At 70.9% G+C, this 26,691-nt stretch overlaps 2 protein-coding genes and 1 long non-coding RNA gene across 9 annotated transcripts; 2 read left to right on the top strand and 1 right to left on the bottom strand.

The window, feature by feature from the left end:
- Window positions 1-216: 216 nt before the first annotated feature.
- On the bottom strand, window positions 217-2,792 carry CDKN1C (cyclin dependent kinase inhibitor 1C). Its single transcript, XM_070058087.1, has 4 exons — window positions 2,607-2,792; window positions 1,544-2,448; window positions 983-1,121; window positions 217-907 (listed from the first exon to the last, which is right to left on the bottom strand). The coding sequence occupies exons 2-3, from the start codon at window positions 2,436-2,438 to the stop codon at window positions 988-990; spliced, it is 1,029 nt and encodes a 342-aa protein (XP_069914188.1). The 5' UTR covers window positions 2,439-2,448; window positions 2,607-2,792; the 3' UTR covers window positions 217-907; window positions 983-987.
- On the top strand, window positions 1,066-7,571 carry LOC138845425 (uncharacterized). The gene is made up of 3 exons (XR_011382633.1): window positions 1,066-1,227; window positions 2,244-2,408; window positions 7,376-7,571. It is a non-coding gene; the product is annotated as an uncharacterized lncRNA (long non-coding RNA).
- Window positions 7,572-9,708: 2,137 nt separating this feature from the next.
- On the top strand, window positions 9,709-25,570 carry SLC22A18 (solute carrier family 22 member 18). Of its 7 annotated transcripts, XM_070058011.1 has the most exons (12): window positions 9,709-9,712; window positions 10,005-10,123; window positions 11,310-11,525; window positions 15,054-15,151; window positions 15,396-15,556; window positions 15,851-15,983; window positions 20,605-20,723; window positions 21,446-21,553; window positions 21,750-21,850; window positions 23,745-23,846; window positions 24,080-24,200; window positions 25,340-25,570. In XM_070058011.1, exons 3-12 carry the CDS (start codon window positions 11,418-11,420, stop codon window positions 25,519-25,521), a joined length of 1,233 nt encoding a protein of 410 aa, XP_069914112.1. In that variant the 5' UTR covers window positions 9,709-9,712; window positions 10,005-10,123; window positions 11,310-11,417; the 3' UTR covers window positions 25,522-25,570. The 7 variants fall into 7 exon arrangements, with proteins under 7 accessions (XP_069914112.1, XP_069914062.1, XP_069913977.1 ...); XM_070057961.1 differs by lacking the exon at window positions 9,709-9,712 and having other exon boundaries at window positions 11,359-11,525; XM_070057876.1 differs by lacking the exon at window positions 9,709-9,712 and having other exon boundaries at window positions 11,323-11,525.
- The last annotated feature ends 1,121 nt before the right edge of the window (window positions 25,571-26,691 follow it).

Genomic DNA, 26,691 nt, shown 5'->3' with positions numbered 1-26,691 from the left:
AGGCTGCCCCCCACCCTCGCCCCCCAGCCTGGAAGACGGGGCCCCTGGAGCAGTGCGGGCGTGGAGTTCCCAGTCGGGGTGCTGCTGGCTCAGTGCGGCCCCAGCAGGTGTCCCTGGAGTCCCGCCGCCGCCTCTACCCGTGCGGTCCGGACCCGCGATCCCCGCCCCGCGGGAGCGCGCGCGCGCACACACACACAGAGACGCACAGACACGAGCTGCAGCATTTTTCGGCCTCTTTATTAGAACCCGGCGGACGAGGGGCCGGGCAGTGGTACAGGCGGCTCAGGAACCATATCATTATTACTTTTTTTTTTTAAAAAAAAAAAAAAAAACAGATTTGTCTTCTTCAAGTTCAAGATACCAACAATAGTAATAAAAAAAAGAGAGCGACAGCGCAAAGATTCTGCAAGCTAGCTAGATGGGCGTGTACGGCGGCTACGGCGTGAGCGATCCCTTCCCCAGAGCCCACTACAAAAATAAATTTATATTTGTCAATAACCGGATACGAGTGAGACGGAGCGCCTTTGGCATAACCAATGAACCAGCGGAGGCGTGCCAGAGCGGCCCACGCCGGGACATAAATAGAAAATATAAGTTAGTATAACTTTTTTAAACTTTTTGTACAAATATACATGGGTTTTTTCTATTTTTCCATTTTTTTTTCCATTTTCTATTTTTTTTGTAATGCACTGAGTCTCAGCAGAGGTTAAACATTTCTTATAAATGACTCTTAAAGCTCTCACACCTTGGGACCAGTGTACTCCTTGTGCGCGACGCGCCGGTCACCCGGGGAACTGCGGTTTCCAGGTGGGGATGCAAAGTGGCCGCCGCTCGCTGCTACATGTACGGTCCCAGCCCAGGCCCCGCGCTCCCCCGGCAAGTCCCTCGGGGCTCCGCGGGCTTCGAGCTGCGGGGCAGAGGGCCGGTGAGCGCGCGCCGCGCGGGCAGCCCCGCGCGACCCTCGGGCGCCCCGCGCACTCACCTCGCTCATCTCAGGCGCTTGCGCGGGGTCTGCTCGGCCGCGCCCACGCCGGGGGCGGCGCTGGCAGAGGGGCACCCCGCGGGGACGTCGCCGGACGCCTTGTTCTCGGGCGCAGACCGCTTGCGCTTGGCGAAGAAGTCTGCGGGCGACAGCGCGCGCGGCCGGTCAGGGCGGGGCCGGCTCGGGCGCCCGCGCCGAGGTCCGCGGCGGGTCAGCTTTGTTTACGTCGCCGCGCTATGTGCTGTGTAAGCATTTCCCCTGTCCCGCGGCCAAGCCCCCCGGGGCCGCCGCCGCCGCCGCCGCGTTTAACCCCCTGCGCGCCGCGCCCCGACCCGGCGGCCGGCGCTCCCGCCCCCACCCACCCAGCCGGCCCCGCGCCCCGCGAGAGGCGCCCCCCGTGCGCTGCCGGGCGCGCAGGGGGGCTGCGGGGGGGGGCGCGGCGGGCCCTTTAACGCCGCAGGAGGAGGCGGGGGCCGGGCGAGGCCCCCGAGGGCTGGGGAGCCGGGCCGGCCGGACAAAGCGGGGCCGGGCCGGGCCGGGGCGGGGCCGTGCGGGGCTCACCGGAGATGAGAGGCCCGGACAGCTTCTTGGTCGCCGCGCTGTTGGCGCCCGCAGTAGCGGGGCCGGCCGCGGGGCGTCCGGAAGTCCCCGAGTTCAGCTGCTCCGCGAGGGGCTCCTGGCCGCGCTGCGCCTGGCTTGCGCCCTGCTCGGCGCCGTCCTGGGGCGCCGCGTCCGCGTCCGCGTCCGCGTCCGAGGCCGGGTCCGAGACGGCGGCCGGCGCCGCGGCCGGAGCCGGGGCTGGGGCCGGAGCCGGAGCCGGAGCCGGAGCCGGGGTCGCGGCCGGAGCCGGGGCTGGGGCTGGGGCCGGAGCCGGAGCCGGAGCTGGGGCCGGAGCCGGAGCCGGGGTCGGGGCCGGAGCCGGGGCTGGGGCCGGAGCCGGAGCCGGAGCTGGGGCCGGAGCCGGCGCCGGGGTCGGGGCCGGGGCCGGGGCCGGGGCCGGGGCCGGCGCCGGGGTCGGGGCCGGCGCCGGGGCCGGGGGCGGGGTGGCCGCCCGGGCCGGGGCAGCGTTGCTGGGCGGCTGCTCCGGCGCCCCCTCCAGGCCGTCGAGGGGCTCGGCGGCCGGCGGCTCGGGGGGCGGGATGACAGCCACGGCGACCGGGGGGGCGGGCCGGGTCGCCAGCAGCAGGCGACAGCGCCCCACCTGCATGGTCTCGCGGTAGAAGGCGGGCACCGACTCGCTGTCCACCTCGGTCCACTGCAGGCGCCCGGGGCCCCGCAGCGGCACGTCCTGCTGAAAGTCGAAGTCCCAGCGGTTCTGGTCCTCGGCGCTCAGCTCGGCCAGGCGCATCCGCAGCTCGCGGCCCAGCTCCTCGTGGTCCACCGGTCCGAAGAGGCTGCGGCAGGCGCTGCTGCGTGCCAGCGCGGGGTAGGTTCCTCGGGCCACCAGGCGCTCCATCGCTGCTGTGCTGCGGGGGGCACACGTCGGCCGTGACCGGGGGGCGCGCGAGAAGGAGGAGGAGGAGAGGGCAGGGCGGAGGAGGAGGGCAGGCGCAGGGCGGAGGCCGGGCGCCGGGGGGGACCCCGCGCAGCCGAGCCCGCGCTGGCCGCGGGGCGCGGCGGCTACCTGGCTGTCGAGTGTGGACGGCTCCCGCGTCTCGCTCTGGCTCCTCGCTCGCCCCGTCCGAGTGGCAACCGCGCCCCCTCGATGCTCGCTCGCTCGCTCGCTCGCTCGCTCGCCAAGGCCCGGCCGGCTCCCTCCTAGCACCGCGCACTTGGCCTGCGGAACGCCCCGGCGCCCGCGCCCCCTTTATACGCGCCGGCCCCGCCCCCGCGCGCGCGGGCCCCGCCACGATTAGCATAATGTAGTATTTTCAGTTTCGACAACACCGCGGCCATTGGCTGGCGCGCGCGGGCCCCGCCCCGCCCTCGCCCCGCCCCGCGCGCCGCCCATTGGCCGCGCGCACACACCCGCGGGGGGGCGGGAGTTAAAGGGCGCTGCGGGCGGTAACGCGACACCGCGACGCCCCGCCCCCTCGCCCCATCCCCCCGCGCCCGCCCCCCGCCGGCTCCTTTGTCTGCAGGCGGGGCTGCGCGGGCGGCGGCGCGGCGTCCGGCCGGGCCCCTCTCGGACCCGGGCCCCCGGCCCCCGGCCCCTGGCCCCGTCGCCTGCGCGGGCCGGGGTCGGGGTCGGGGTCGGGGGTGGGGGTGGGCCCGGCGCCCGTGCGGCCCGGGGGTCGCGGGCGGCGCCCCTGCCCCAGCGAAGGGTCGGTGCTGTCGAAGCCCGCACACACCTGCAAGCCCTCGAGGGCAAGGCGCCGGGGTCAGGGCCGCTGCTGTCCCGAGGGGCCATGTGGGCAACACTTCGGCCCTCAGCTCCCTGGAGCCCAGATCTGAGGCCGCGCGACCTGCGGGCGCCCACCCTGCCCTGTGCACGCGGAACGCCCAGAGTCCACCCCGGGCTGTGCCTGGTCACGTCCCTGACCAGGTGCTCAGGCCCCTCGGGCTGCACCGCCCCGTGCACGCGCTCTGCCTGTCCCGGCTGGCCGGAGGCCGCCGATCTGGGCAAAGGGGAAGGCCCTGCCCCTCCCCCGCCGCCAACCCCTGGTGGTCCAGCACCTGGCCCCTCGTGGCGTTGCGGGTCCTCGCTGCCCGGCCAAGCCTGAGGAGACCACTACTTTCTGATCCTTTCCCTTCGGCCCGGTTCCCAGCCCCCTCCCAGAGCCCGGCACCTGTTGCAAGGTCCTGCAGCCCAGCGAGGGTCACCCCCACCCCCACACCGCCCACCGCGCCCCTGGGGGTCAGGTGGTTCCGGACACCTGGGGCCAGGGCCCCTTGCGCACCTGGGCGAGGCTCCTGCCGGCCGCCTGGCTCCTGCCGGTGGAGCCAAGGCCGAGCCGCCACTGGTTTCTTCACCATTCCCCGTGCACAGAGCCCCCATGGCTCACGTGTCCCCGTTTATCTGCAGGACAAGGGAGCTGCCCAAGGCTTCCCGGAGGCCCCCCAAGCCCCTCGGAGCTGGGGTGAGGACCGCTGGCCAGGGGTCAGCACCTGCCTGCCAAGGCCACCGTGGCCTCTGCAGAGACCCTGAGCACCGGGCCATGCTGAGGGGTCACCCGCGGCTCCGAGGGGTCAGGGTGCCAGGTCCCAGCTTTCTCTGCCCACCCCAGCCCCCAGCCAGGGCCCAGGGGTGCCCAGGACCCTCCCGTCCCACCAGGAAAGCGAAGGAGACCCCTTGGCGGGTGCTTCCGTCGCCCAGACACTGTGGAGCTGCCGGCCCTCGGCTTGAATTCACAGCAGACTGGGGCCAGGTGTCTCGGGGTGGCCTCTCTCCCAGCCTCACTGCAGCGGCGGGGGAGGGGGCGAGGGAGGGGGCCCTTTCTCTCTGTCCGGCTTCCTGGTTCCGTCTAGGACAGCGCCACCGGCTTAGACCGGCTGGGCCCTACAGCGGGCTGAGGCCCCCCAGACCCCAGGGACAAACCTGGAGGCAGACGCCCCAGAGAGGAGGCCCGGCTCTGCACCCCAAGGGGACCGGGAGCGGGCAGGCAGCTGTGCAGTTGCAAAAATCAAGATCCATTTTTGCAACAAAAACATGTAGGGGAAGGGGACAAGGAAACAAGCAGCCCGGGGCCCGGGGGCAGCCGGGGGGCCCTCCTAGGCACTGGCATGTGGGTCTCCAGCGACCCCCGCCCGGACCCCACGCCGCAGCAGGGAAAGCACAAAACCCCCGTTCTCCCCGGGTCCCTGTCCCACCCAGGTGGGGCCACGCAGCCATCGGCAGCACAGGCGCCAGCGCCAGGCGGTCCTCCCGCGCCCCCTGCCGGCCACTCGGAGGCTGCAGGGAGGGCCGCGGCCCCTGAGTGACCAGGCCCAGGAGCCTGCTGTGCACACGTAGCCCGCCTGCAGAGAGGAGTGGGGGGGGGGGGGGGGCGGCAGCCTCGCTGCGTCGTGCAAGGCGAGCGTGCAAGGGCTGCGCTGGAGCCGGGAGGGAGGTTCCAGCCGGGGAGGCCCGGGAAGAGGACAGCTCGTGCCAGCTCTGCTCTAGTGCGGGAGAGAGCCACAGGCAAAGGCCAACCTGGCCCTGTCGTCCACGCGGCTTCGTCCCGCAGAGGAGGCTGGGAATCAAACCGGCTGGGTTCCCCGGGGGCCCCCAGCCCGCGCCAGCACTCAGCCCCCATGGCGGCCCCAGGGACACTTTGCGTCCATCTCACAGGCTCCCGGGCCCCTGGGAGCCCGCAGTCCCGGACGTGGTCATCGGCCCAGGGGCAGGGACAAGGCTGAGCCGACAGTCTTCCCCGGGGGTGACCAGAGTGGGGCTCCTCTTCCCTCTAACACGCTCACGCCTGCCTCTGTCCCATTCCCTGGGCTCCCGGGCCAGCGTCTGTCTTTTCCAAGAGAGTAAAGCCTTCCAGAACCTTCCATGCAGGCACGCCACGTGTCATCCCAGGCCCCAGGTCAAGGTGAACAGAGGGGTGAGGGGGCAGTGCCCTGTGGAGGCTTCTAAAAGCCAGCTGTGACCCCTCCCCACAGAGCACCCTGCTGACCCCTCACTTGCAGCCCAGGTGGCGCCCCCATTGGCCCCTCCCCAGCCCAGGGAAGGTTTCTTCACCCCCACTTTGCAAGAGGCCCCAGACCACCCAGCCCCTGCGGCTCGGAGGCCCCAGGCTGCCTCTACCTTTGGCCGGGCGCCCAGCCCCTCCACCCGCTTTGCAAGGGGCCAGTGGACGCACACACAGGGGCCTCGGGACGGGGAGGAAGGGCCCTAGGCAGACCTTCTGACCCCCCAGGGGACGGGAACGAGCCAGGCTCCACCAGTGGAGGGGGTCGGCGCACAACCCGGGCAGCGGGCCGGGCCCTGCACCTCCCCCACCCCCGCCCTAACGCGTCTTCAAGGCACGCGGTGGGGTGGGGGCGGGGCCCCCGGGGGCGCCGCGAGGCGGGGTCACGCGTTGACCCACAGGCCCCCTGCAGCAAGCAGCGCCCTCCCCCTGGCGGGGGCCCAGGCCCGGCGCCGCGCGAGCGTCCCCCCCGCACCAGCGCCCGCGCGGCGCGCCCCACCCCCAGGACCGGCTGTTCTGGGGCGGCTGCCAGGCACGTCCTCCGCAGGTGCCGGCCGCATGCCGCCCGGGCTCCGGTTACAGGGGCTGCCTTGTGCTTGGGTCGGGGCCGGGGTCCGCACTGCCCGCGAGCAGGCCCGGGGGGCGTCTCCCTGGGGGCCTGGGGGAGGGGCTGCCTGGTCCCAGCTTGTCCAGGGCGTTTTGCTGGTTTCACCCTTGACTGGCCCAGGAGCCCCTGGACATTGGTCACCCCAGGCTTCAGAGGGTCCCTCCGGGGGCTGGGGCGGGGTCTCGAGGGTGTGTGAGCGGCACGAACCCCCTGTCTGGCAGTTCTGGGCCGGCCCAGGGCTCCTGCCGCCAGGGACTGGCGCGATAAACCCTGGACAGGTGCCCCGCCCCGGCCAGCCCCCACGGGTGCATCTGCCCCCACGGCACCACTGGCTCAGAGAAGCCCAGTGCCCACCCGGAACGCCAGAGAGGGGACGTGGGGCCCCCCGCCCTGTGTTCCAGGGCCCCCTAGGCCGCGGGCTCCCGACTTTCTCTAGGGGTTGTTGAGTGCGCCCTATGAGGGCGCCTGTGCAGGAAGCCGAGGCCCAGCCAGGGCGCCCCCTCCCCCGCCAGCGGGGACCCGGGGCCGCTCGGAGCCGGCTTTCCTGCGTTTGTCACTCCCCCCTTCCTCCCAGCCAGCGGCCAGTTCCCAGGGCTGGGTTCGCCCCGGCTAGGCCTCCCGGACACCCTGCAGGCCGAGGGCTGCTCAGACTCGGGGTTCAGCAGATGGGGCGCCCGCTGCTCCGTGTGCAGGGGGCCCAGGGACCCGGGGGCTTCGCCGGCAGACGGCTTCCTGCCCGCTGGAGTCCGGAGGCGCCCGGCCCCAAAGCTGGACGCCTGCTGCCCCCTGGTGTCTGCAAACGGTACAGCTGCCAGGAGCGCCGCCCACCTAAAGCCAGACCCAGCTGCCACTCAGCAGCCCCCAGCTCCGCCACGCTGGCGCCCCACACCTGCCGGCGCGGGGCAAGGGCCTTCCAGCCGCAGGCCGCGGTTCTGCCAGAGAGGTCAGGCAGGGCCATGGAGGCTGAGACCCTCATCACCCCTGGGTGCTGCCGGCTGTCACTCAAACACCTTAGAAACAGCAGGGCCCCGCCCACCCCCAGGGGAGCACGGCGGGGGGAGGGAGGGGGGACCTCTGGTCTGAAGGCCCCTTCTGTACCCCCTCTCCTTTCCTCCCCTCCCCTCCTCTCCCTGGTCCCTTCCCCCCCTCCCTCTTCCCTCTCCCCCTCCCCTCCCCCTTCCTCATCCTCCCCCTCACCCCCTCTGACCCCAGTTCTTCCTCTTCCTCCAGGTCCGGCCTGCATTTTCTCCCTCCATCTGAGCCCCTGTCCACTGCCCCCAGGCCACGCCCGGCCCCCCATGGACCCTGACTCCCAGCGCGAACCAGGCCCGCCACTTCTGCTACCCATGGCCCTGAAGACAGCCGCAGGCTGTTCCAGGCAGCAGCGCCCGGCTGGGGGGGGCCTGCAGCCTGCTGGGGGGGGGGCAGAGGCAGCGCCCGGCTGGGGGGGGCCTGCAGCCTGCTGGGGGGGCAGAGGCAGCGCCCGGCTGGGGGGGGCCTGCAGCCTGCTGGGGGGGGCAGAGGCTGCACACGGCAGGGGCCTGCACACTGCAGCCGGGAACTGGCTTTACCCTGAGGGCTGTGGGGCTCTGTCCTCACTGCCCACCTGGCTGGGGACAGGGGAGGGCACTGCCCAGCTGCGGGGCAGGCTGGGGGCCCTGACCTTGGCAGTGGCTGCCTCTGCTTGCTGTGTGTCCTCGAGGAGGCTGCTGACCTCTCTGTGCCTCTGCTCAGCTGTCTCCCAGTGGGGCTCGGAGGCCAGCATGTGCCACCCTCAGCACTAACCAACAGCAGACCATGAGGACCAGGCATCTGCCGAGAGCATGGGCGTGAGCAGCCCGCGCAGGCTCGGAGCCCGCCCAGGGCGTCGGTGCCAGGCTGCCCTGTGCCTGAGGAGGCGGGGCTTAGGGCGGTCCTCACAGGTGGGACACTGAGACCGGGGCACTGGCCAGTGCGTGGACGTGGGCTGCCCGCAGAGGGGGCTCCAGGCTGCCGGGTGCAGCCCCGCCCGTGTGGGTGCTTGGGTGCCGCGATGGCCCCCGTGTTCCCGTGGCTCAGGACGTCACGGCCTTCCTCCTGCGAAGCTGGGCCCTTCCCGCAGCATGGCGTCCGCCCACGTCCCTGGAGGGGTCAGCAGCTGTGGCCCCACGGCCCCGTGCTCCCCGGCTGCCTCCCCACCTCTGGCGCTGGGAGTCTGTCTGGTAGGGGCGGGGACCCGATGGGGAGTCCCCTGTCCCAGAAAGCCCTGGTCCCCGGCAGCCCCCGTGCAGAGCGAGAACAGGGTCCCTTCCTCTGGCTGTGGGTTCTGTGGTGGGAGGAGGGGAACAGGGCTACCCCCGACGGCACCCCAGCTGTCCCCCAAAAGTCCCCGCAGTCTTGGGTGCTGCCCCTGGGGCTGTCGGCCCTGGGGTGGGTGTGCCACACCCCACCCGGCGGACCCCCAGAGCCAGGCCCACAGTGCAGCTGGGTGGATGAGGAGGGGAGGGACCCCAGGCCCCCTCCCCCTAACGCTGCATCCAGACTTGGTCCCCGGGGCACCAGGGGGACAAGCCCAGCTTCCACCTCCCTGCCAACCCCTGCCCGGACTTCCTCAGCGCGGGGCAGCCCAGCCACTCCCACAGCACCCACAGAGGGCCAGAGGAGGGGGGGACAGAGTGGCACAACCCCAGGGCTGCCAGACAAGCCCCCACCTTGCCCAATGACACGGACACCAGGCCGGGGTGGCTCTCAACCTGACAACCCCAGGACAAAACCGAGAGGCTGAGGCCGGCCCCGCCGGCCCACAACGCCAGGACAGCGGCCTGAGGCTGTGGTCAGGGCTCCCCCTGCTGGCCGTAGCCTGGCACTGCACCCTGTCCGGGCCTGAGTTGGCGCCTGGTGGCAGGAAGGGGGTCCCCGCTGGTGTCCCATAGGAAACAACCGGGGTAAGAGTAGGGGCCTGTACTTCCGTGGGACCCTCGCCAACCTAGAGGGGCTGCGCCCAGCCCAGGGCCCACCAAGGCCACTGTCAGCCCCCAGGCTGTCCCCTCCCTGCTTTGTCACCTTGTTTGCATCCTGAGATTCTCTGTGTCACACCTCCTGCTGCCGGCCATTCCCAGCCCCCTCCTGTGGCATGGCTACCCTGGGAGCTGTGCAGACCCCGCCTTGGCCCACTCCCCCAGAGTCAGCCCCCGGACTCCCAGCTGCCCCGGCTTCCCTCCCCCTCCCCTGCCAAGGCCCCTGGGCTCCTCCTCCCAGCACTGGGTCCCTTTGCCCCCCACCCCCTGCCCTCTCCTCTCTGTCCCCGGACACTCCTGGGGTGACTCCCCCAGGACCAGCGCTCCCAATACTCTCAGTGCCGAGGGCACCCAGCTGGGACCCCAGCCCCTGGCTCTGCCTGCCCAGCTGCCCTGGCTTCTCAGCGGCGCCCAGTCCATCAGAAAAGCCCGCTCCTCCACCCCGCCGCCTCTCCACGGTCCGCGGAGGTGGACAGCCACTGCCAGCTGCCCTTGTGGCCAGAGGATCCTTCTAGAACACAAGGCAGGGGACCCAGCAGCCTCCACTGCGCCCTGTCTCCCACAGCCGCACGTGAGCTACAGCCTGGGATACAAAAGGGGGCTCTTCTCCTCGTTGACACCCTTGGGGGTCCCCGCTCCCGCCTGCGCCATCAGAGAACCCTAGCCCGGCACTGGCCTCGGTCCTGCCCACTTCCAGCCCTTCTGAGGCCCCTGGCCTGGTGGAGAAGCCCCGCCTCCGTCCCTCCTGGGAAGAGCAGGTGACCCTGCCCCCTCCCCCAGCCCAGCCCCCGGCCCAGCCCCCGGCCAAGCCACTTCCTTGGGCAGGAAACCCAAGGGATCCGAGCCTCTCTCTCCTCACCCAGCCCCAAGGGCGATTTTCCCACACTCCCGGAACCAGGAAGCTCCTCCGCCCCTGCCCTGCCCTGCCATTCAGCCCAGCCAGTTTCACAGCCACAGGCCCGGCGCGGCCCCAGGAAGAGGGGTAAGTGTCCAGCCCCCCGACCCTCGCACCTCACAAGCTCCCCACCTGCCTAGAGGCTCTGCAGCCCCTCCCCGCCCTGGGCCTCTTCACCGTCCACACCCTTCAAGGCCCAGGGAGGAGTCCAGTGATGGCCCCGCCTGCCAGCCAGGGCCCGGGGCACCTGGAACCCCTTGGGGAGAGCTCCCTGCCATAGAACCGTCGGCACCCCAGTCCCCCCAGATGTCCTGACTCGAACAACCTGAGCCTCCTGTGCCCCCGCCCCAACCCTCCCCCAGGCCAGCCCTCTGTCGAGGTTGTCCCCCAGCAGGACCTGCCCAGGCTCAGGGCTTGACCTGGAAAGCCCCTCCCCCTGGCGGGGTGACAGGGGACACGCCCTCCTAGGGCGAGCTCGGCCCTGCCCCTCGGCACCCCGTCCCCCATTCCCTCTCATTCTCCCGCTGCCCCTCCCCTGCCCCGACGGACACCCCGTGCTGCTCAGGGGTCAGCGCTCGCCCCCCCCCCCCCGCGCCGCTGGATGGCTCCCAGGGGGAGGGAGCGGTGGGCGGGGCAACCCGCGGGGCGGGGCGGGCCTGACCAATGAGCGCGCAGAGGGCGTGGCGCGGGCGCTCCCAGGGCGCGGGGGCGGGGCTCCGCCGGGGGCGGGGCCCGAGCGTGTCCCGGAGGGCGGACGCCCCGTCCGTCACCCCGGGAGGTCCCAGCGCGGGGCGGGGGCCCGCGCCTGCCTGGCCCCCGCCCCGCCCCGGCCGGCCCCGGCTCCCCAGGCTGCCCTCGGGCCGCGGTGCACGCAGGTGCGGATTCGGAGTCCGGTTCCCTCCGGTCCAGGGGAGCGGAGCCGCCCCAGGTGAGGCAGTGCTGCCCTGACTAGGGGTCCCGGCAGGCTGAGTTCTGTCCACCCACTCACACCCACAGCGCTCCCTTGGGCCCCAGCGGGAGGAGGCCCCCCTGTGGCCCACCGGGCTAGGGTCGGTGCTGCCCTGGCTGCTCTTAGCAGGAACCAGGGCTTCCACCGCGGGCGGTGCCTTGCTGGGCAAGCCGCGGGGTGGGCGCTCAGCTGCCCTCCCCCAGAGGCAGGAGGCCACAGGTGCCCTGAGACCACGGGCCACCCGCTCCGTTCTCCCGGGAGAGCCCTGCTGGGGTCCTGCAGCTCCGTCCCCCAGGCCCACACCGCCGCCTGCGTGTGACTCAGCGCCTGCACCCAGATCAACAGGACTTTGGCCCCACCGCCTGCTCCCAAGCCCCAGCAGCCTCCTGCGTGGATCCCTCCGGGTCTCCTGCACCCCCAGCCTCCGCCGGGATGCCCAGCAGCCGGGGCGCGCTGCGCCGGCCCTGGGTTGTGCTGCTCACCTACGTGCTGACCGCGCTGGAGTTCACCTGCCTCTTCATGCAGTTCTCCATCATGCCTGTGAGTAGCCCCCAGCCCCCGCCCTGCCTGCTGGGGGTCCCAGGACCACCAGCAGATCCCGTGCCCTGGGGAGACGCTGTAGGGAGCCCTCCACCCCCACTGCCAGGCAGCCCTCCATGCTGCCCTTGGCTCCACGGCTCCTGCCCTGCTCGGAGGCCTTTGCCCTGTAGACTGCCCGCACCTGCTCAGCTCACAGCCCGGCCCTTGGGCGCCTGAACAGGGCACCCTGCACCTGCCCAGCAAGTGGGCGTCTCCTCCCCTGCACCTGCCCACACGCAACCCCCGGGGCCGGATTCGAATCGATGAGTTTCTCTCTCCCCGTGGAACACGAGGACCCGGACTCCGTCCGACCCGCACCTGGAGCCAGGCCCTGGCCACGGCAGGGTCCAGCGGCCACCGCAGGCTGTCCCGGATGCATCCGCTCGCCCTCTGCCCCTCTGCCTCCTTCACTCCTGCTTGTCCACTCAACAAGCCTTCAGGGGCGGGCCCACAGGGCCTCACCCTCCCAGGGCCACGGCTGTGTGGTCGGGCCGAGCCCTGGCATCGCCAGCGGCTGCTAAAAGCCCCCTGGAGACTCTCACGAGTAGCCACGTCCAGCCTGGCCGAGTGGCTCGGCCACCGTGGGCCCCACACTGTGCTGCGCCTACTCAGAGTGGGGTCCTGGCCCCCAGCGTGCCCAGCAGGACCAGGGTGCCAGGGCCGGGTCCCCCAGAGTCTGAGGCTCATGGAGTCGGGGCCACCCCCGGGAGGCGCAGCCTGGCTCTCACACCTGCCTCACGGCCTGGGCTGGGAGTCCAGCTGCACGTGGGCATCGGGTTTTGCTGCCTTTCCAGGCCAGGCAGGCCTCCTCCCACTGCCCGCCAGGCCTCCCACACCCAGCTCACACCTTCCAACAGCCTGGCTCCCTGAGCCGGGGCCCCTCCCCAGCGCGGTGGCCTGGGCAGGCGCCTTGGTCCACCTATCATAAAATGGGTAACACACATCTCTCCCTGGCAGGCGTGAGCAGCTACAGCCCGAGGGCGGCTGGGCACTGGCCAAAGGCGCAGTGGCTCCTGGTCACCCTCCAGGAGAGGCGTGGGTGTGTGCTGGGCTCCCGTCGGCTGAGCCTGCTCCCCGAACTCGGAGTGCAGCAGGCCACGAAACAAGCCACTACCTCGGCCCCGGCATTGGGGTGCTGGGGGGGAGTACCACGGCTGGGAGGGCAACCACGGGGCAGGTGTGGGGTGGGGACACCTCCCTGGAGCCAGGGCCGGGAGGAGGCAGGAGGGGCACAGCCAGCGTGGGGGCCCAGAGAGGGCCACGGCTCCTAGGGGCCCAGGGAGCTCCAGGGTCGGGCTGGACTCGGGACTGGCTGCTGAGGGGTGGGGGAGGAGGCACTGGAAGGGGCCCCCCCAGCTCTGGGGAGGACAGGAGCCCAGTTCCACACAGGCCGAGTTGAGGACTCGGAACGGGACCTCTGTGCCCGCGTCACTCGGGGACTCCGAGTCTCAGAAGTGGAGTCGCCAGTCCTGGAGATCGGGGCTGGCAGAGGGGGCTGGGAGGAGGCAGGGACCTGGGACAGCCCGAGCGCGGGGTCACACGGCAGGGAGGCCGCCGAGGCAGCTGTCCCAGATGGGAGGCCTGCAGGACTGGCAGCGGCCGCTCGAGGGACAGCAGTGGCCCGGGGAACGCAGGGCAAAGGGCATCTCGTCTGAGCAGCTGGGGGCCGCTGGGGTGGTGTCGGGAGCTGGGAAGACACGGGGGTGCCCCGGGGAGCCGGGAGCGCGTGGGGAGGGGGACCGAGGTGGGCAGGTGAGCAGGTGTGCACAGCAGGTGCGTCGGGAGAAGGTGGGGCGGAGACAGCGCATACTCCCTGGGTGGGGCAGGGTCACAGCGGGCAGCGGGGTCCGGCCTCTGAGGCTCCTAGGGTGCAGCTGAAGTGAGGAGGGGGCAGGAGGGTCCATGGAGTGGGGGAGGGGGTTAAAAAGATTTATTTTGCCTGAAAGGCAGTGCGACCCGGGAGGGAGACAGGGAAGCAGCGGCCCTCGTCCACTGTGCACGCCCCACGGGGTGCGGGAACCCCAGCGCGTGAGCCACCTCCACCGCCTTCCCAGGCGCATCAGCAGGGAGCTGGACGGACAGACAGCAGCCGGGACTGGAACTTGCCCTGATCCGGTCTCGGCGGGCAGTGCTGGCCCTGCGGGGGACGACTCCCTGCCCTTGCGGCTGAACCTGCGCGGGGGCGGGGGTGGGGGTGGGGGAGTAGGATGCCGCAGCCTGTGCTCCAGAGGTCTGGGGGGCATCCGGGTGCCGCAGCTGAGGCCGCCAGCTGGGACGGCCAGTTCCACACTGGAGGGTCTGGCTTCACTTCCAGTTCGGCTTCCCGCTTCCTGCTAGTGCGCTTGGGAAGGCAGCCTGGCCCAGCCCCGGCTGCTGCGCACTCTTGGGGGCGAGCCAGTGGATGGAACGTTCTCCCCCAGCCTTGTCACTCTGCCTTTCAAATAAATAAATCTTAAAAAAAAAAAAAAAAAAAAAAAAAAAAAAAAAAAAAGATGGGGCCACCACTGGAGCACAGCAGAGCAGGTTAAGCTGCCGCCCGTGACACTGGCATCCCGCACGGGCGCCTGTTCAAGTCCCGGCTGCTCCATTTCCCATCCAGCACCCTGCTGATAGCCTGGGAAAGCAGCAGAAGATGGCCCAGTGCTCGGGCCCCTGCGCCCTCAGGGGAGATGCGGCCGGCGCCCCTGCTCCTGGCTTCAGCCTGGCCCGGCCCTGGCTGTCACAGGCACTCCAGAGCTCTCTGTGTGTCTCTTCCTCTCTCTCGGTCTCTCCATCTTTGTCGGTCTCCGGCGCTGTGCCCTTCGCATAATCTCTAGAGAGGCGTCCAGACACGAGGCGGGCTGGGCAGTACACTGCTGTCTCAGCGGCCAGAAGTCCGAGACCCACCCGGCAGCAGGGCCTTGCTCCTCTGAGAGCAGCGGGGAGGGCCCACCTTGGCTGGGTCCGCACCGCGTGTGCTGTCACCTTGCCGCCCCTTGGGGGCCTGGGGCCCAAATTCCCCTTCTAGTAAGGGCGCAGCCACGTGGCGAGGGCCCGCCCTGAGGCTCCGGCTCGCTCAGTTATCTCTGGGAAGATGTCAGGCTCCTGGGAGTCAGGGCGCAGGGACCTGGGGCTGGGGTGGGGCACGATCCACGGGCCGGGAGCTCCGATGGCGAGGGTGAGCCCCAGGGACCTGGGACAGGACAGGCTGTGGGACCCCGGCCCCCAGGGGACACTGTCCGGCCCCATTCCTCCCTGGCAGGACCTTCCCAGGAGGGGTGAGGGCCTCACAGACCAGGCTCCGCCCCGCTGGCCCACCGGCCACCTCCCCAAGGCCGCTAAGGGGTCCCCACAAACCTGCGAGCAGACGAACGCCTCTCCGAGCCCCGAGCGCAGTGGCCCTGCAGAGGGCCAGGCAGCGGCCGCGAGAGGAGGGCAGAGCCCCCGCACCCGCACCGCAGGTCCTGGGCGCCAGCCCCAGCCCTCAGCCCGGGCCCTCTTCCGTTGCAGTATCTGTCCCGGAAACTGGGCCTGGACCCTGTGGCCTTCGGCTACCTGCAAACGACCTTCGGGGTGCTTCAGCTGCTGGGCGGGCCTGTGTTCGGCAGGTACCGTGCCCCGGGAGGGGGAGGGGTCCCCAGGGTGACACCCACGGATGAACCCAGGCCAGCGGCGCCTCAGCCGCCCTGGGCTCCCCGGGGCCCAGCCAGGACGTCCAGGCGCTCTGGCTTGCGGCCAAGGAAGAGGATGTGACATCTCTGGTGACAGCCGGGGCCCCGGGCAGGAGGAGCTGCAGGGACGCCCCTGGAGGAGTCGGGTCTTCACGGTCACGCGGGGACCGCTCCTCCGCAGGTTCGCGGACCAGCGCGGGGCGCGCGCCGCCTTCTTGCTCTCCTTCCTGGCGGCCTCCCTGCTCTACGCGCTGCTGGCGGCCTCCTGCAGCCCGGCGCTGCCCGGCGTGGCCCTGCTCTTCGCCTCGCGCCTGCCCGCGGTGCTCATGCACACCATGCCAGGTGGGCGGCGGGGGCGATGGGCAACGCGCCGAGGCAGGGGTAGACGGGGGGAGGGGGCTGGGGGCATGGCCTGGGCGAGGGGAAAGGGCGTCTGGGGCGTGGCTTATCGAAGGGGGCGGGTCAAAGGTGCAGGGGAAGTGGGGCGCGATGTGGGTGGGGAGAGGTGGGTGGGTAAAAGGGGGCTGGGGCGTGGCTTGTGGGAGGGGGCGGGTCAAAGGTGCGGGGCAGGCGAGGCCTGGAGCGGCGAGGGTTGGGCCAGGGGGTCCGCGCACCTCACGGCCATCCCGCCCACAGCCGCCCAGATGGTCATCGCCGACCTGTCCACGCCTGAGGAGCGGCCCGAGGCCCTGGGCCGGCTCGGCCTCTGCTTCGGCATCGGCGTCATCCTTGGTTCGCTGCTCGGCGGGACGCTGAGCGAGTCGTACGGGTGAGTGGCGTGAGCCCGGCGTCGCCGTCTGCGCGCTGGGCGCGTCGGGGTCCGGCCCGCGGAGGGAGCGCGCCGCGGCGTGGCCGACAGAGGGCGCCGCTGGCCCGCGCGCTGGCCCGGGCTGGACCGTCCGAGCGCCCGTGGGAGTCAAACTCTACCTGCAGGACACCAAGGCAGGGCCCGGGGCGGGGATGGGGCGGGCGCCTGCACCCCGGGGGTTACAGGCTGTCGGGGGCGGGGTCGCTGGGCCTCAGTTCTCGGGTTCCTCTTGGGGCGCGTGCCTTTCCAACTGCCCGCGGAGGTTCTGGGGGCGACCTGGATTCGTGGGGGAGGGGTTCTGGTGGGAGGACGCCAGGGCAGGCGGCCGCGTGGGGCCTGGGGCGCCGGCACACTGGCAAGGCAGGCCCGTCCTGGCGCCGTGAAGTCAAGCTGGGCCTCGCGTGGACGGGGAACGAAGCAGCCCGGGCCAGGGACCTCTGCGTGGGAACTTGGAGTGGGTGGGTTGCCGGGGCACAGAGACAGCCTGGGGTCCAGGGGGGCCTGCGGAGCCCCGGGCAGTTGGACCAGGGCGGCCACGGGGGCAGGGGGCAGAGTCTGCCTTGGTTTTGCAGTGGAGGAGAGGAAGGGTGAGCTCATTCGGAGAGGGATCTCGCGTGCTCTGCTCACTGCGGGACGTGGCTGGCGGAGCTGGGCCTGGGCAGCGCCTTGCTGGGGGGGGCACGAGGAGGAGGGGCAGCCTGGGGGTGCAGGCGACTGGGGTTCGCCGCTGGTCAGGAGTGTGGCGAGCCGGCGCCCACAGGGGCTGGACACCTGCGGCCGGGGCAGGCAGGCTGGCCTCGACACCGGCTCCAGTGCGCAGGGCTGCATCCCCGCACCTTGCGAGGTTCCGTCGGCCCTGGTGGTGCCCGGTGTCTGGCACCCAGCACACGGCCTCGCCCGGACGCTGCCCCTGCCCTCCCGGTGGGCGCCGTTCCCCCGTCTTCTTCACCTGCCTTTTTTCACCATCCCAGCTGCTGATCATGGAGACACCCCTGTTTCCCCCTCCTGGCAGCCCCCACCCTCACCTTCCAGAATGTTCCGCCAGCTCGCCTGGCTCCTTTCATCCCAGGTCCCAGGAGCTTTAGAACCTTGACGTCTGAGCAGAACAGGACCGACTCCACGTTCCTTTGAGGAGTGGGAACTTGAAACCCCCTCCCCAGCTCCTCGTCCCACCCAGGCCCAGGGCTGGGCTGCAGGCGGAGGGCGTGGGGAACCCCATGCAGGTCTTTGTGCTGTGCCCGGGACACTGGAGTCCTGGAGGGGCGCTGTGGCTGCAGTAGCCCCTGCAGCCCTGTGGTGGGCTGCCCAGAGCAGGCAGAGGCACCAGGGCCCGTGCTGGTGACTGTGGCCACGCGCTGGGCTTGTGTCCCACGAGATGGGCCATCTGCGCAGGCCCCAGGGTGCACGGGCTGTGGGCTACCTCATCCACCAGGTGCTCCTGGGCCCCGGGTGTCAGCCCCTCGGGCAGGGACTGGCGGCCACTGCCCTCCTGGTTCAGGCAGCCTTGCCATGGCGCCACCTCGAGCCCCAGCCCTTACCAGGCAAGAGCTAAGCTGCCTTCTCCTTCCTCGATGCTTCTCCCAGCTGCCTTCTCCTTCCTCGATGGGAACCCAGGCACAACGTGGGCTCCCCTGGCTGCCCCTCTCTGTCCACCCCGCCACCAGGGGCTCCTGTCCCTGAGAAAGGGCCCAGCCACGGCCCAGCCAGCAGGTGGGAGGAGGCGGTGGGCATGGCTGCTGCGGCTTCCAGAGCCGCACTCGGGAACCTGGGCCTGGGGCCCCGCAGTGCCTGCCAGCAGCTGGATGCCAGCCCCGAGGGGCAGCCATCCATCCACGTAGTGCCCAGGCCCTGGAGCCGAGGAAGCCGGGGGGGGGGGGGTGGCCATGGGGAGGGGCCTGGAGGACTCTGTCCTGGGGGCCGCGGGAGCCAGAGCGAGGTCTGTAGTGGAGTCCCTCCAGTGGGGAGAACAGGGAGCCAGGCCCGGGAGTCGGAGCCCTGATCAGGTTTGAGGGCAGCGCCTGGGTTTGCTGGGCACGGACGTGGGGGCAAGGGAGAGCGGAGTCGGCTGCCCCAAGGGGTCACTGCGGGATGGAGTCGAGGTGGCCAGGGTCCAGCCGGCGCGTCGTGTTCAGGAGGCTTTGGGTCATCCAGGTTCAGCGCCGAGTGCAGCTTGTCCGTGGATCTGAGGGCAGCGGCGGGGGACGGCCCTCGGGTTAGCCAGCCATGACCCACAGGTCAAGGCCAGGCCGGCACCGCATGTGGGTTAAGCTTTGCTGGGACAGAGCCAGTCCCACTTGCTGGGGATTCAGCCTGCGTGGGGCCAGTGCCAAGGCAGCCTACCGACCCCCCTTCCCTCCTGCTGAGCCCACTGAGTCCCAGGAGGGGCGGGCTCCGCCCCAGAGTGGGCCCGGGCTGGGCTGGGGAAGCGTCCACCCACAGACCCTGGAGGTTGCCTGCCCGGCCCCCTGGGCATAAGCTGGCCAGGGAGTGGTGCCTGCTGTGACCGCTGCCCCCGGCCCCGGGTGACTCAGCACCTCCTCACGAGGTCCTCCTCTGGGCACTTCTGACCGGGCAGAGGAGCCCTGCTTCGCAGAGTCCCCTCCAGTTAATGAGTAGCCGGGAGCTCGCTCCCTTCCACGGTGCTGCGGGGGGGGGGGGGCGTCCTGGGCAGCAGATGAGGAGGGGGCTGTGTCCCGGCCTCTGCGAAGGCGCTGGGGCGGTCTGCGTGGTTGTGGCCTGGGGGTCCCGGGGCTGGGAGGATGCAGAGGCCCAGGGGGGCCAATGTCCACTTCAAGAGGTGGCTCCAGTCACAGGACCTTGGGGTGCTGGGGGTGTGGGCGGGGCGACACGACGGCGCCCCATAAGCCAGTGTGCATGAAGTCAGGGCCAGGTGAGCCCCGCCTTACCTGCACGTGGACAGAGCGGGGCTGCAGCCCAGGAGGTCCGTAGCCTGGCCTTGAGCTGCCCCCTGGCAGCAGGTGCCAGGCACGTGGTGACCCCTCTCAGCCAGCAGGAGTGACAAGTGAGCTGAGCCCAGGCAGGCCAGGAGGGCTCCAGGCCCAGTGCCCTCCCGGGGGGCCTCAGGACAGGGGCGACAGGTGCAGGGTGTGGTGTGGGCAGGGCTGTGGGTAGAAAGATGGAGGGCCCCGGTCCTCTTTCAGCAGTGTCCGTGTGTCCATCTGCAACCTCTTGTCCGTCTGTTCCACCAGGAGAAGCAAGGGGTGGACAAAATAACGCAGCCCGGCCCTGCCCTTGGTCACAGCTCCACTTAGAAAACCATGAAAGCACCTGTGTGTCCTGTGTGCAGGCGTGGGTGCCCTGTGTGCAGGCGTGTATGATGTGCACAAGTGTGTGTGACGTGTGCAGGCATGGGTGCCCTGTGTGCAGGTGTGTGCCACATGTGTCCTGTGTGCCACGTGTGTCCTATGTGCAGACACGCACTCATGTGTGTTCAGATGTGTGTGTCGTGTGTACAGGTGTGTGATGCGTGTGCTGCTGTGTGTGCAGGTGTGTGTGGTGTGTGCACAGGTGTGGGTGCACACGTGTGTACATGTGTGTGGTGTGTGTGCAGGCATGGGTGCCCTGTGCGCAAGCGTGGATGCCCTATGTGCAGGTGTGTGTGCCACGTGTGTCATGTGTGCAGGGGTGTGTGATGGGTGTGTGCGTCCTGTGTGCAGGTGTGCACTCATGTTCAGATGTGTGGCGTGTGTACAGGTTGTGCTGTGTGGCATGTGTGTGCAGGCATGTGTTTTGTGCATCTGTGTGCACACACACACGTGGGTGAGGTGGGGAGGACTGGGAAGAGTCCTTTTGTGTAACTCTGGAGGGGCCCTCGCAGCTTGGGGCTGGCCTGTTTTTGGGTGCGGGGTGCCCCCGGGTGCTGACCTGGGTGCCTGACCAAAGCAGATCTGGGGCTCTGGTGAGGTCTGGGCTGCCCAGGGGAGGGGCTTCCATGTTTGCCGACCAGGGTCTCAGGGCGGGGTGCAGCCCGTGAGCCCATGCCCAGGGCCCCGAGGGGAGGTGGCCTGGGGGGGCGGGGCAGCCCTTCTGTCCTGCCCGTGTCCCCCGGAGGGACTGGGCCAGCGCTGTCCTGTGTGCGCAGGGCCCAGGGCCCCGAGGGGAGGTGGCCTGGGGGGGCGGGGCTTCCTCCTCTGCTGTGAGGGGTGAGGGGGACGGTGGCTGTGGGATGTGCCAGAACTTTGGGGCTCTGAGACCCCAGGACAAAGCCCCCCGCAGGCCCCACATGTCCCACCCCTCTAGGAAGTGGGAGGGGCCCACTGAGCTCCAGTCCTTGGGGGGCAGGGCAGTGTGCCCTGGACGCGGTGGGTGCAAGGCTGGCAGTAAATTCACCCTGTGCTGCCGCCCAGGAGCCCTGACCCCAGGCCCCTCCCCCCCCCGGCCGGAGCTGTCCTGCTCGGTCCCCAGAGGCCTTGAGGGCCAGGTGGAGGCAGCGTCCTGGGTCCCTCCATCTGCACCTGATAAGTGCAGCCCAAGCCCGGCTCCGAGCTGTTCCCAGCCACTGCGACCCTGCTGGGACCAGAGGGCAGTGGGGCACCCGTGCAGCCCGGCGTTGTCCCCCCAGGATTCAGTGCCCGGCCATCGTGTCCCTCGTGGTCAACCTGCTAGGAGCTGTCCTCAGCTTCACCTGCATCCCAGCCAGCACCAAAGGGGCCGGCGCCAGCGCCCAGGCCTCCCGCCCAGGTAAGCCCACCAGGTGCGCCCGCCCAGGTGCTGGGCCAGTGCGAGGCGCAGGCTCCCGCCATCCCATTGGGCCAGCCTCCGGGGGAGGGCAGTCTACTCCAGCCAAGGGGGCCTGGGAGGGGCGTCGGGGGCCACTCCCCCTTGCCTTCCTCAAGCTCCTGCCGGCTTCTGACACCAAGTCAGCCCGTTCTGCAGAGGCCCCGGGGGACCAGCGTGGACGTGGTGGGCAGCAAAGCCCTGAGTGTCCCGGGGGCTGTGAGGACGCCGGCGTGGGGACACTGCCCAGCTCTGGGGCTCGCAGTGGGGGGAAGGAACTCGGGCTAGGCTGGCCTGGCCTCCCCTCCCCCCGACCCCCACTTGCCTGCTCGGTGACCGGGAGCCGGGTCTGGGATGCAGAGACCCACCTGGGCCCCCCCGCCGACCCCGGGACAGGAGGCCGGGGAGGAGCCGCCCAGAGAGGCCCCACCCCCGGGGGAGTCCAGCGGGCAGGGAACGCCTCCTGGTCACTGCCCTGGCTGTGGGGTGGAGGGCCTCCCTCCTGCCTCCCTGGGGGCCGGGAAGTAGGCGGGGCCCTGACAGCCTGGGGGAGCTGCTGGGGGGGAGTCCCCGTCCACAGGCCCTGCTGTGACAGGTGTGCAAGGGCGGGCTGGGCCAGGCCGAGGCTGCTCGGGCCGCTGGGGCCGGGGCCTCCCGGTGGCCTGAGCGTGTCTCTGGCACCCCAGATGGCCCCATGGCCAGCGTGTTTGACCTGAAGGCCATCTCCCGGCTGCTGCTGCTGCCCGGCGTCCTGCGGGTGTTCCTGGTCAAGGTGGTCTCCGGGCTGCCCTCAGGTGAGCCCAGGGCCAGGGCCCTGCTCCCACCCGACCGTGCCGCCCCCCCCCCGGACCAGCACCTTCCAGCCCAGCAGCCCCCAGGGAAGGCGCCCACTGAGCCCAGCCCCCGCCCAGCCTGGGCGAGCGTTTCCTCGGCACAGCCGGCCCGGAGCAGGGCTGTGGAGCCCACGGTGCCGTCCCCTCCCCCGCCCAGGCATCTTCATGGTCATGTTCTCGGTCATCTCCATGGACTTCTTCCGGCTGGAGGCCGCCCAGGCCGGCTACCTCATGTCCTTCTTTGGGGTCCTGCAGATGGTGAGCGGGGTGCCCGGTGCAGCCTGGGGCTGGGGACGGGGTGGGCCTCGGATGGGACCAGCCCTCGGCCCGGCCGGAGGTGGGAGAGCCCTTGCTTCCTGCCCGTGCCCGGGGTTGTGCGTCCCACGAGGGAGACCCTCCTGCTGCCATCTGGCCCCGGGGTGCACACTGTCCCCCCAGCTTCCCTGCGGCTTCGGGACTGGGCTGGGGGCAGGGATGGGTGTGGCTGCCCTGCCCCCCTCTGCCTGGTGGCACAGCCTGGGCGCAGCTTGGGGAGCTGGCGAGGGGCGCTGGGCCGTGCTGTGAGTGCGTGGCACTCCTGGTACCGCTGAGCCTCCTGCTGCCCGGGCCGCAGCCCCAGGACCGGGAGGAACAGCGCCCCAACACTGCCGGGGCCGGGGAGAGGTCATGGGGGCCGGCCCCAGGGAATGGGAGCCCCGCGCTGGTAGTCAGAGGGTGGTGGCCGTGGGGCTCTATGCACTGGTTGTTCCCAGCCTGTCTGGGGCCAGGGCCTGCCCAGCGCAGCCCGAACCCCAGCTGAAGGCAGGGCCCTCGAGCCCCTCCCACGGGCACCAGCCCTGGCCGCAGGGCGCCCTGCCCGGGAGCAGCTGGGCCACAGGACGAGCACAGGACACCACAGGGCAAGCTGCACAGGGTCCGGGGAGGGCCCGGGGCGCTGGGGATCCCAACACCAGGGCAGAGGAGGAGGCTGGGGGCTGGCTGGGTTCTTCGGGCACCTCCGGCGGCTCCCGCTGCGACCCCTTTCCTGCCCCACGAAGGCTCCCTGTGGGTGGGGGCCGGGCTCACCATCACTCTGCCCCCGGAGGAGGCTGAGGCGCCCCCGCCCGCCCTCCCCAGGGCCGTCCGGGTCACAGGTGGTTCAGGGAGCACCGGGGGTGGGGTGCCGCAGAGCTGAGCTGAGGTTCCAGTGCTGACCCCCAGCCGGGAGCTCACCGGAAATGAAACTGAAAGGTTTATTTTGGTGGAAAAACGCGGGAATCGGGCCGGGAGGGATGACTGCATAGGTCGCCGACTCCTCTGCGCCAGAGTAAACACTTGGGCCCGTTGTCCGTGAACTTCTTGAAGTCCCCTTGTATGCCAGGGGTCAGGGGTCAGGGCTCCAGTGTCGGGGAGTGGAAAGGTCACTCGGAGGACAGGGGAGCCATCGGGGCAGGAGCTGCATGGAGCAGAGGCCAGGAGAGAGCCCAGGGCGCAAAGGGGCCGGGGCCAGTGGGACCCAGGGCTGGGTGGGGGCGGGGCTGGGGTGCCTCAGATGGCCTTGGGGACCCCATGGGGAAGAGGGCAGGGCTGGGGGAGCAGACACGGGCAGGGGACCCACGGAAGGCAGGAGGGGGTGGTGCTTGGGCTGCGGTGTGGTGCCGGCTGGGAGGTGGGAGTCGTGGGAGGGGCGGGGTGGCCAGCAGCAGCCGGGGCTGGAAAGGCCGAGCCCGAGAGGCGTCTTGCGGTAGAAATCGGGGCGAAAGCGAGCGTGGTGCTGGCGCATGGGGCACTCGCTGTCGGCAGAACCGGTTTCCCTCAGCCACGCAGGAAGTGGGGAGAGTGGCCGGTCCGGTTCCATGGCGCAGGGGGCCCCAGCCCTGGACTCCACTGACCCCAGCTGGCCCCCAGCCAGGTCTGCGGCTGCCCCGGGCACTTCCTGGCTGGCGTGGGAGGAGCCGTGATGACCAGATAGGAGGCAGCCAGGCCTGGGAGCCGCCCGAGGGCTGGGCCGGCTGCTGAGTCACGGCCGGAAGGAGCCCCCTCTCCGCGGGCTGGGGCTGCCGCAGGTGTCCCAGGCCCAGTCTTCGGCCCTGGACGCGGCTGCTGCCCTGGGGGCTGGGGGCGGGCAGGGAGCCGCAGTGCAGGTGCCGCCCTTCCCTCTCGCCCCTCACAGCTGGTCCAGGGCCTGGTCATCGGGCGGCTGAGTCGCCGGTTCTCGGAGGAGGCACTGCTCCGGGCCAGCGTGCTGGTCTTCGTGTTGGTGGGCCTGGCCATGGTGAGAGCCCCTCCTTGGGCTGCCCCCACCAGTGAGGGGCTCCCAGGCCCACTCCCCAGCGCCTGCACACGGGCACAGCCTGAGTGCGCCGGAGCCCCGGGTCTGCCCACAGGGCCCCCGCCGCCCCCAGCCCCGCTCAGTGCCACTCCGTGGGGGCAGCAGTCAGGGTGCGGAGCAAGGGGGTGGGGCCCCGGGGAGGCCGCTCCCAGCACACCCGGCCTCTGCCCCTGCAGGCGCTGATGTCCAACGTCTTCCACTTCTGCCTGCTGACTCCCGGCCTGGTCTTCAGCCTGTGCACCCTCAACGTGGTCACGGACAGCATGCTGACCAAGGCCGTGCCCCCCTCCGACACAGGTGAGGACCCCCGTGCCAGGCCTGCTGGCCAGCCCGAGGCAGGCGGGGGCACGGGCAGGAGCTCACTGGACAGGAGGCTGGGCAGGGGGCTGCGCAGCTGCGTCAGTTTGAAGACCCCTGCAGAGCCAGTCTGGGAGACAGTGCAGCGCCTGGGGGATGGGTGGCCCCTCCCCAACCCCAGAACAGGCACAGCCCAGTGCCCAGGGTCCTCCCAAAGCACCGAGTGGCCGAGTGAGGAAGGGCAGATCTTGGAGCCGCCAGGGCCCCAGGCGGACGCTATGTCCACCGTGCCTGAGAGGGGCAGGCTGAGGTCTGGAGGCCCACGTGGCTCCTGGGGACCAGGCCCGTGGCTAGGATGGCAGGTGTCCTCGCAGGTGGGCCAGGAGCAGAGAGCAGGGAATAAGGCCCCGGGGGCGGGGAGAGGGCATGGCTGAGAAGGCGCTGGCTGCCGAGGGTGGGGCAGGTCTGGGCCAGGGCCACGGCCACGTCACATCCTGCCGGGCCCCACCCTGGCCGCCTGGGAACCTGAGCACGGGGGTGGGGATGGCTCCCGGTGTCTCAGGCGCGTGGGCAGTGGGAGAGGCCGCTGGTCCAGTCCCCACGCTGGGCCACCCCTGGCTGGGGCTCCTACTGAGTCCTGATTGAGTTGATTGATGGCTGGGCAGAGGGTGTAGGGGGGCAGGTAGGGGGGCGGGGCTGCGGGAGAGGCAGGGTGGGGGTATCCACCAGCTCCCTGAAGACCCCTGCCCTGGGAAGGGGGTCCATTGGAGGTGGGGGCCTTGGGGACACAGTGGCTGTAGGAAGCGCTGGCGCTGTGGGTGGACCCTCCCCAGCCGACCCCATCCCTAGGCCGGGGACCATACCTCTCCCGGACATCCTGGGTGGCAGGTTCCCCAGGGGCAGACGCCGGCACCCTGGGCAGATCTGGCAGGGCAGGGCCTGCTGCCCTGACCTGTGGCCCCATTCCCAGGCTGCTCCGTGCCTGGGAACTTTCTGGAACAGGGAGGAGGCCAGACCCACTTCCGGGGAGGGGGATACACCTGTGCGGCTGGGCAGTGGGTGGGGGTGGGGCCTGGAGGCCGGCAGCCGGCGGGTGGAGGGATGGACTGGACGGGTGCCTGACCCCTGCCCCCCCGCAGGGACCATGCTGGGCCTCTGTGCCTCGGTGCCGCCGCTGACCCGCACCCTGGGGCCCACGCTGGGCGGCCTCCTGTACCGCAGCTTTGGTGTCTCTGTCTTCGGCCACGTGCAGTTCGCCATCAACGTCCTGGTTCTCCTGGCGCTCTGGGGGGCGCCTGCGCACAAGGACAAGGTGCAGTGACCGCTGTCCCTGGGCACGGGCCGTCAATAAACTCGTGGACCCCACCCCACCCCAAGGCTGGCTGCTTCGGGCCCCAAAGGTGTTTGCGCCGCTCGGAGACCGGGGTGGGGGGGGGCGGGGCTGAGGGAGGCAGGGGGAGGGGCAGAGCCGCTGCGAAGCCCCCTGCTGCTGCCCTCACCCACAGCCCAGCGCGCCCACCTGAGTGGCACAGGCAGAGCTCAACAGACCAGGGAAGCCGAGCGTGGGAGGGAGACCTGCCTCAGGAGTCCACGCCTGCCCCAGAGGCCCTGGTCTCTTGGTGGTCCCTCTCCCACTCCCCTCATGGTGGCCAGTGCCGGGGGGCCTGCTCCTTCCCCGAGTGCTCAGAAGGGCCCCCAGCACAGGGGCCCGGCCCTCAGCGTGGCACGGTGCGGGGAGGGGGCTGTGGGCAGCCCTGTGTCCAGGGACGCAGGTGGGACGCGACTTCCGGTGCCTGCAGCAGGAGGGACTGCCAGCGGATGTTAACACTCCCAGCCCTGCCCGAGACGCCGGCCGCCCAGGCCTCAGGAGCCCACCGTCCCCAGGCCGCAGACTGGGGGCTCAGAAAGCCCACGTGCTTGGGAGACCCCGGGTGGGCCGGGGTGGGGGTCCCGGCTCCCAGCTTCTATCGCGTTGGAAGAACTCCAGCCCTCAGCACGGGGGCTTCACAGGCAAATACCCGGACTCAGCACCCAGGCCTCGCGGCCACCCAGCCGAGGGACAGCCCCGTCCGCGTCCAGCGGAGACCCTCTCCCACCTCAACTCCCCCTCTCCGGCCAGAAAGGCCCCCTAGCTCTGCCCACGGGGAGCCCCCCCAGCCCCCTACCAGCAGGCAGGAGGGGCAGAGGCCACGGGCTCGGGGGGGGGGGGGTGGTCTCAGGAAGCGGCCCAGGGCCTCCCCCACCCAACCTCCCTGGCCTGGCGTGGACGCGCAGACCTCTCGCGTCTTCTCCCCAGACCTATGCCGGCGCACGGCGCTCTGGGTGCCAGGACTCCCGGTGCTGCCAGGGTCCAGGCGCGCGGGAGGGGGGGACCAACAGGGCGGGCGGGCGGGCGCTTCCTTCCGGTCAGCGGCGGGACAGGTGGTGCGGGGGTGGAGGGGGCAGACGCCCCTCCCGCCGCCTGCTCCCGCGTCCCAGCCCTCAGGACAGA

This window comes from Oryctolagus cuniculus, chromosome 1 (assembly GCF_964237555.1).
Source record: "Oryctolagus cuniculus chromosome 1, mOryCun1.1, whole genome shotgun sequence".
Lineage (NCBI taxonomy): Eukaryota > Metazoa > Chordata > Mammalia > Lagomorpha > Leporidae > Oryctolagus > Oryctolagus cuniculus.
This window is presented reverse-complemented; position numbering and strand designations above follow the sequence as displayed.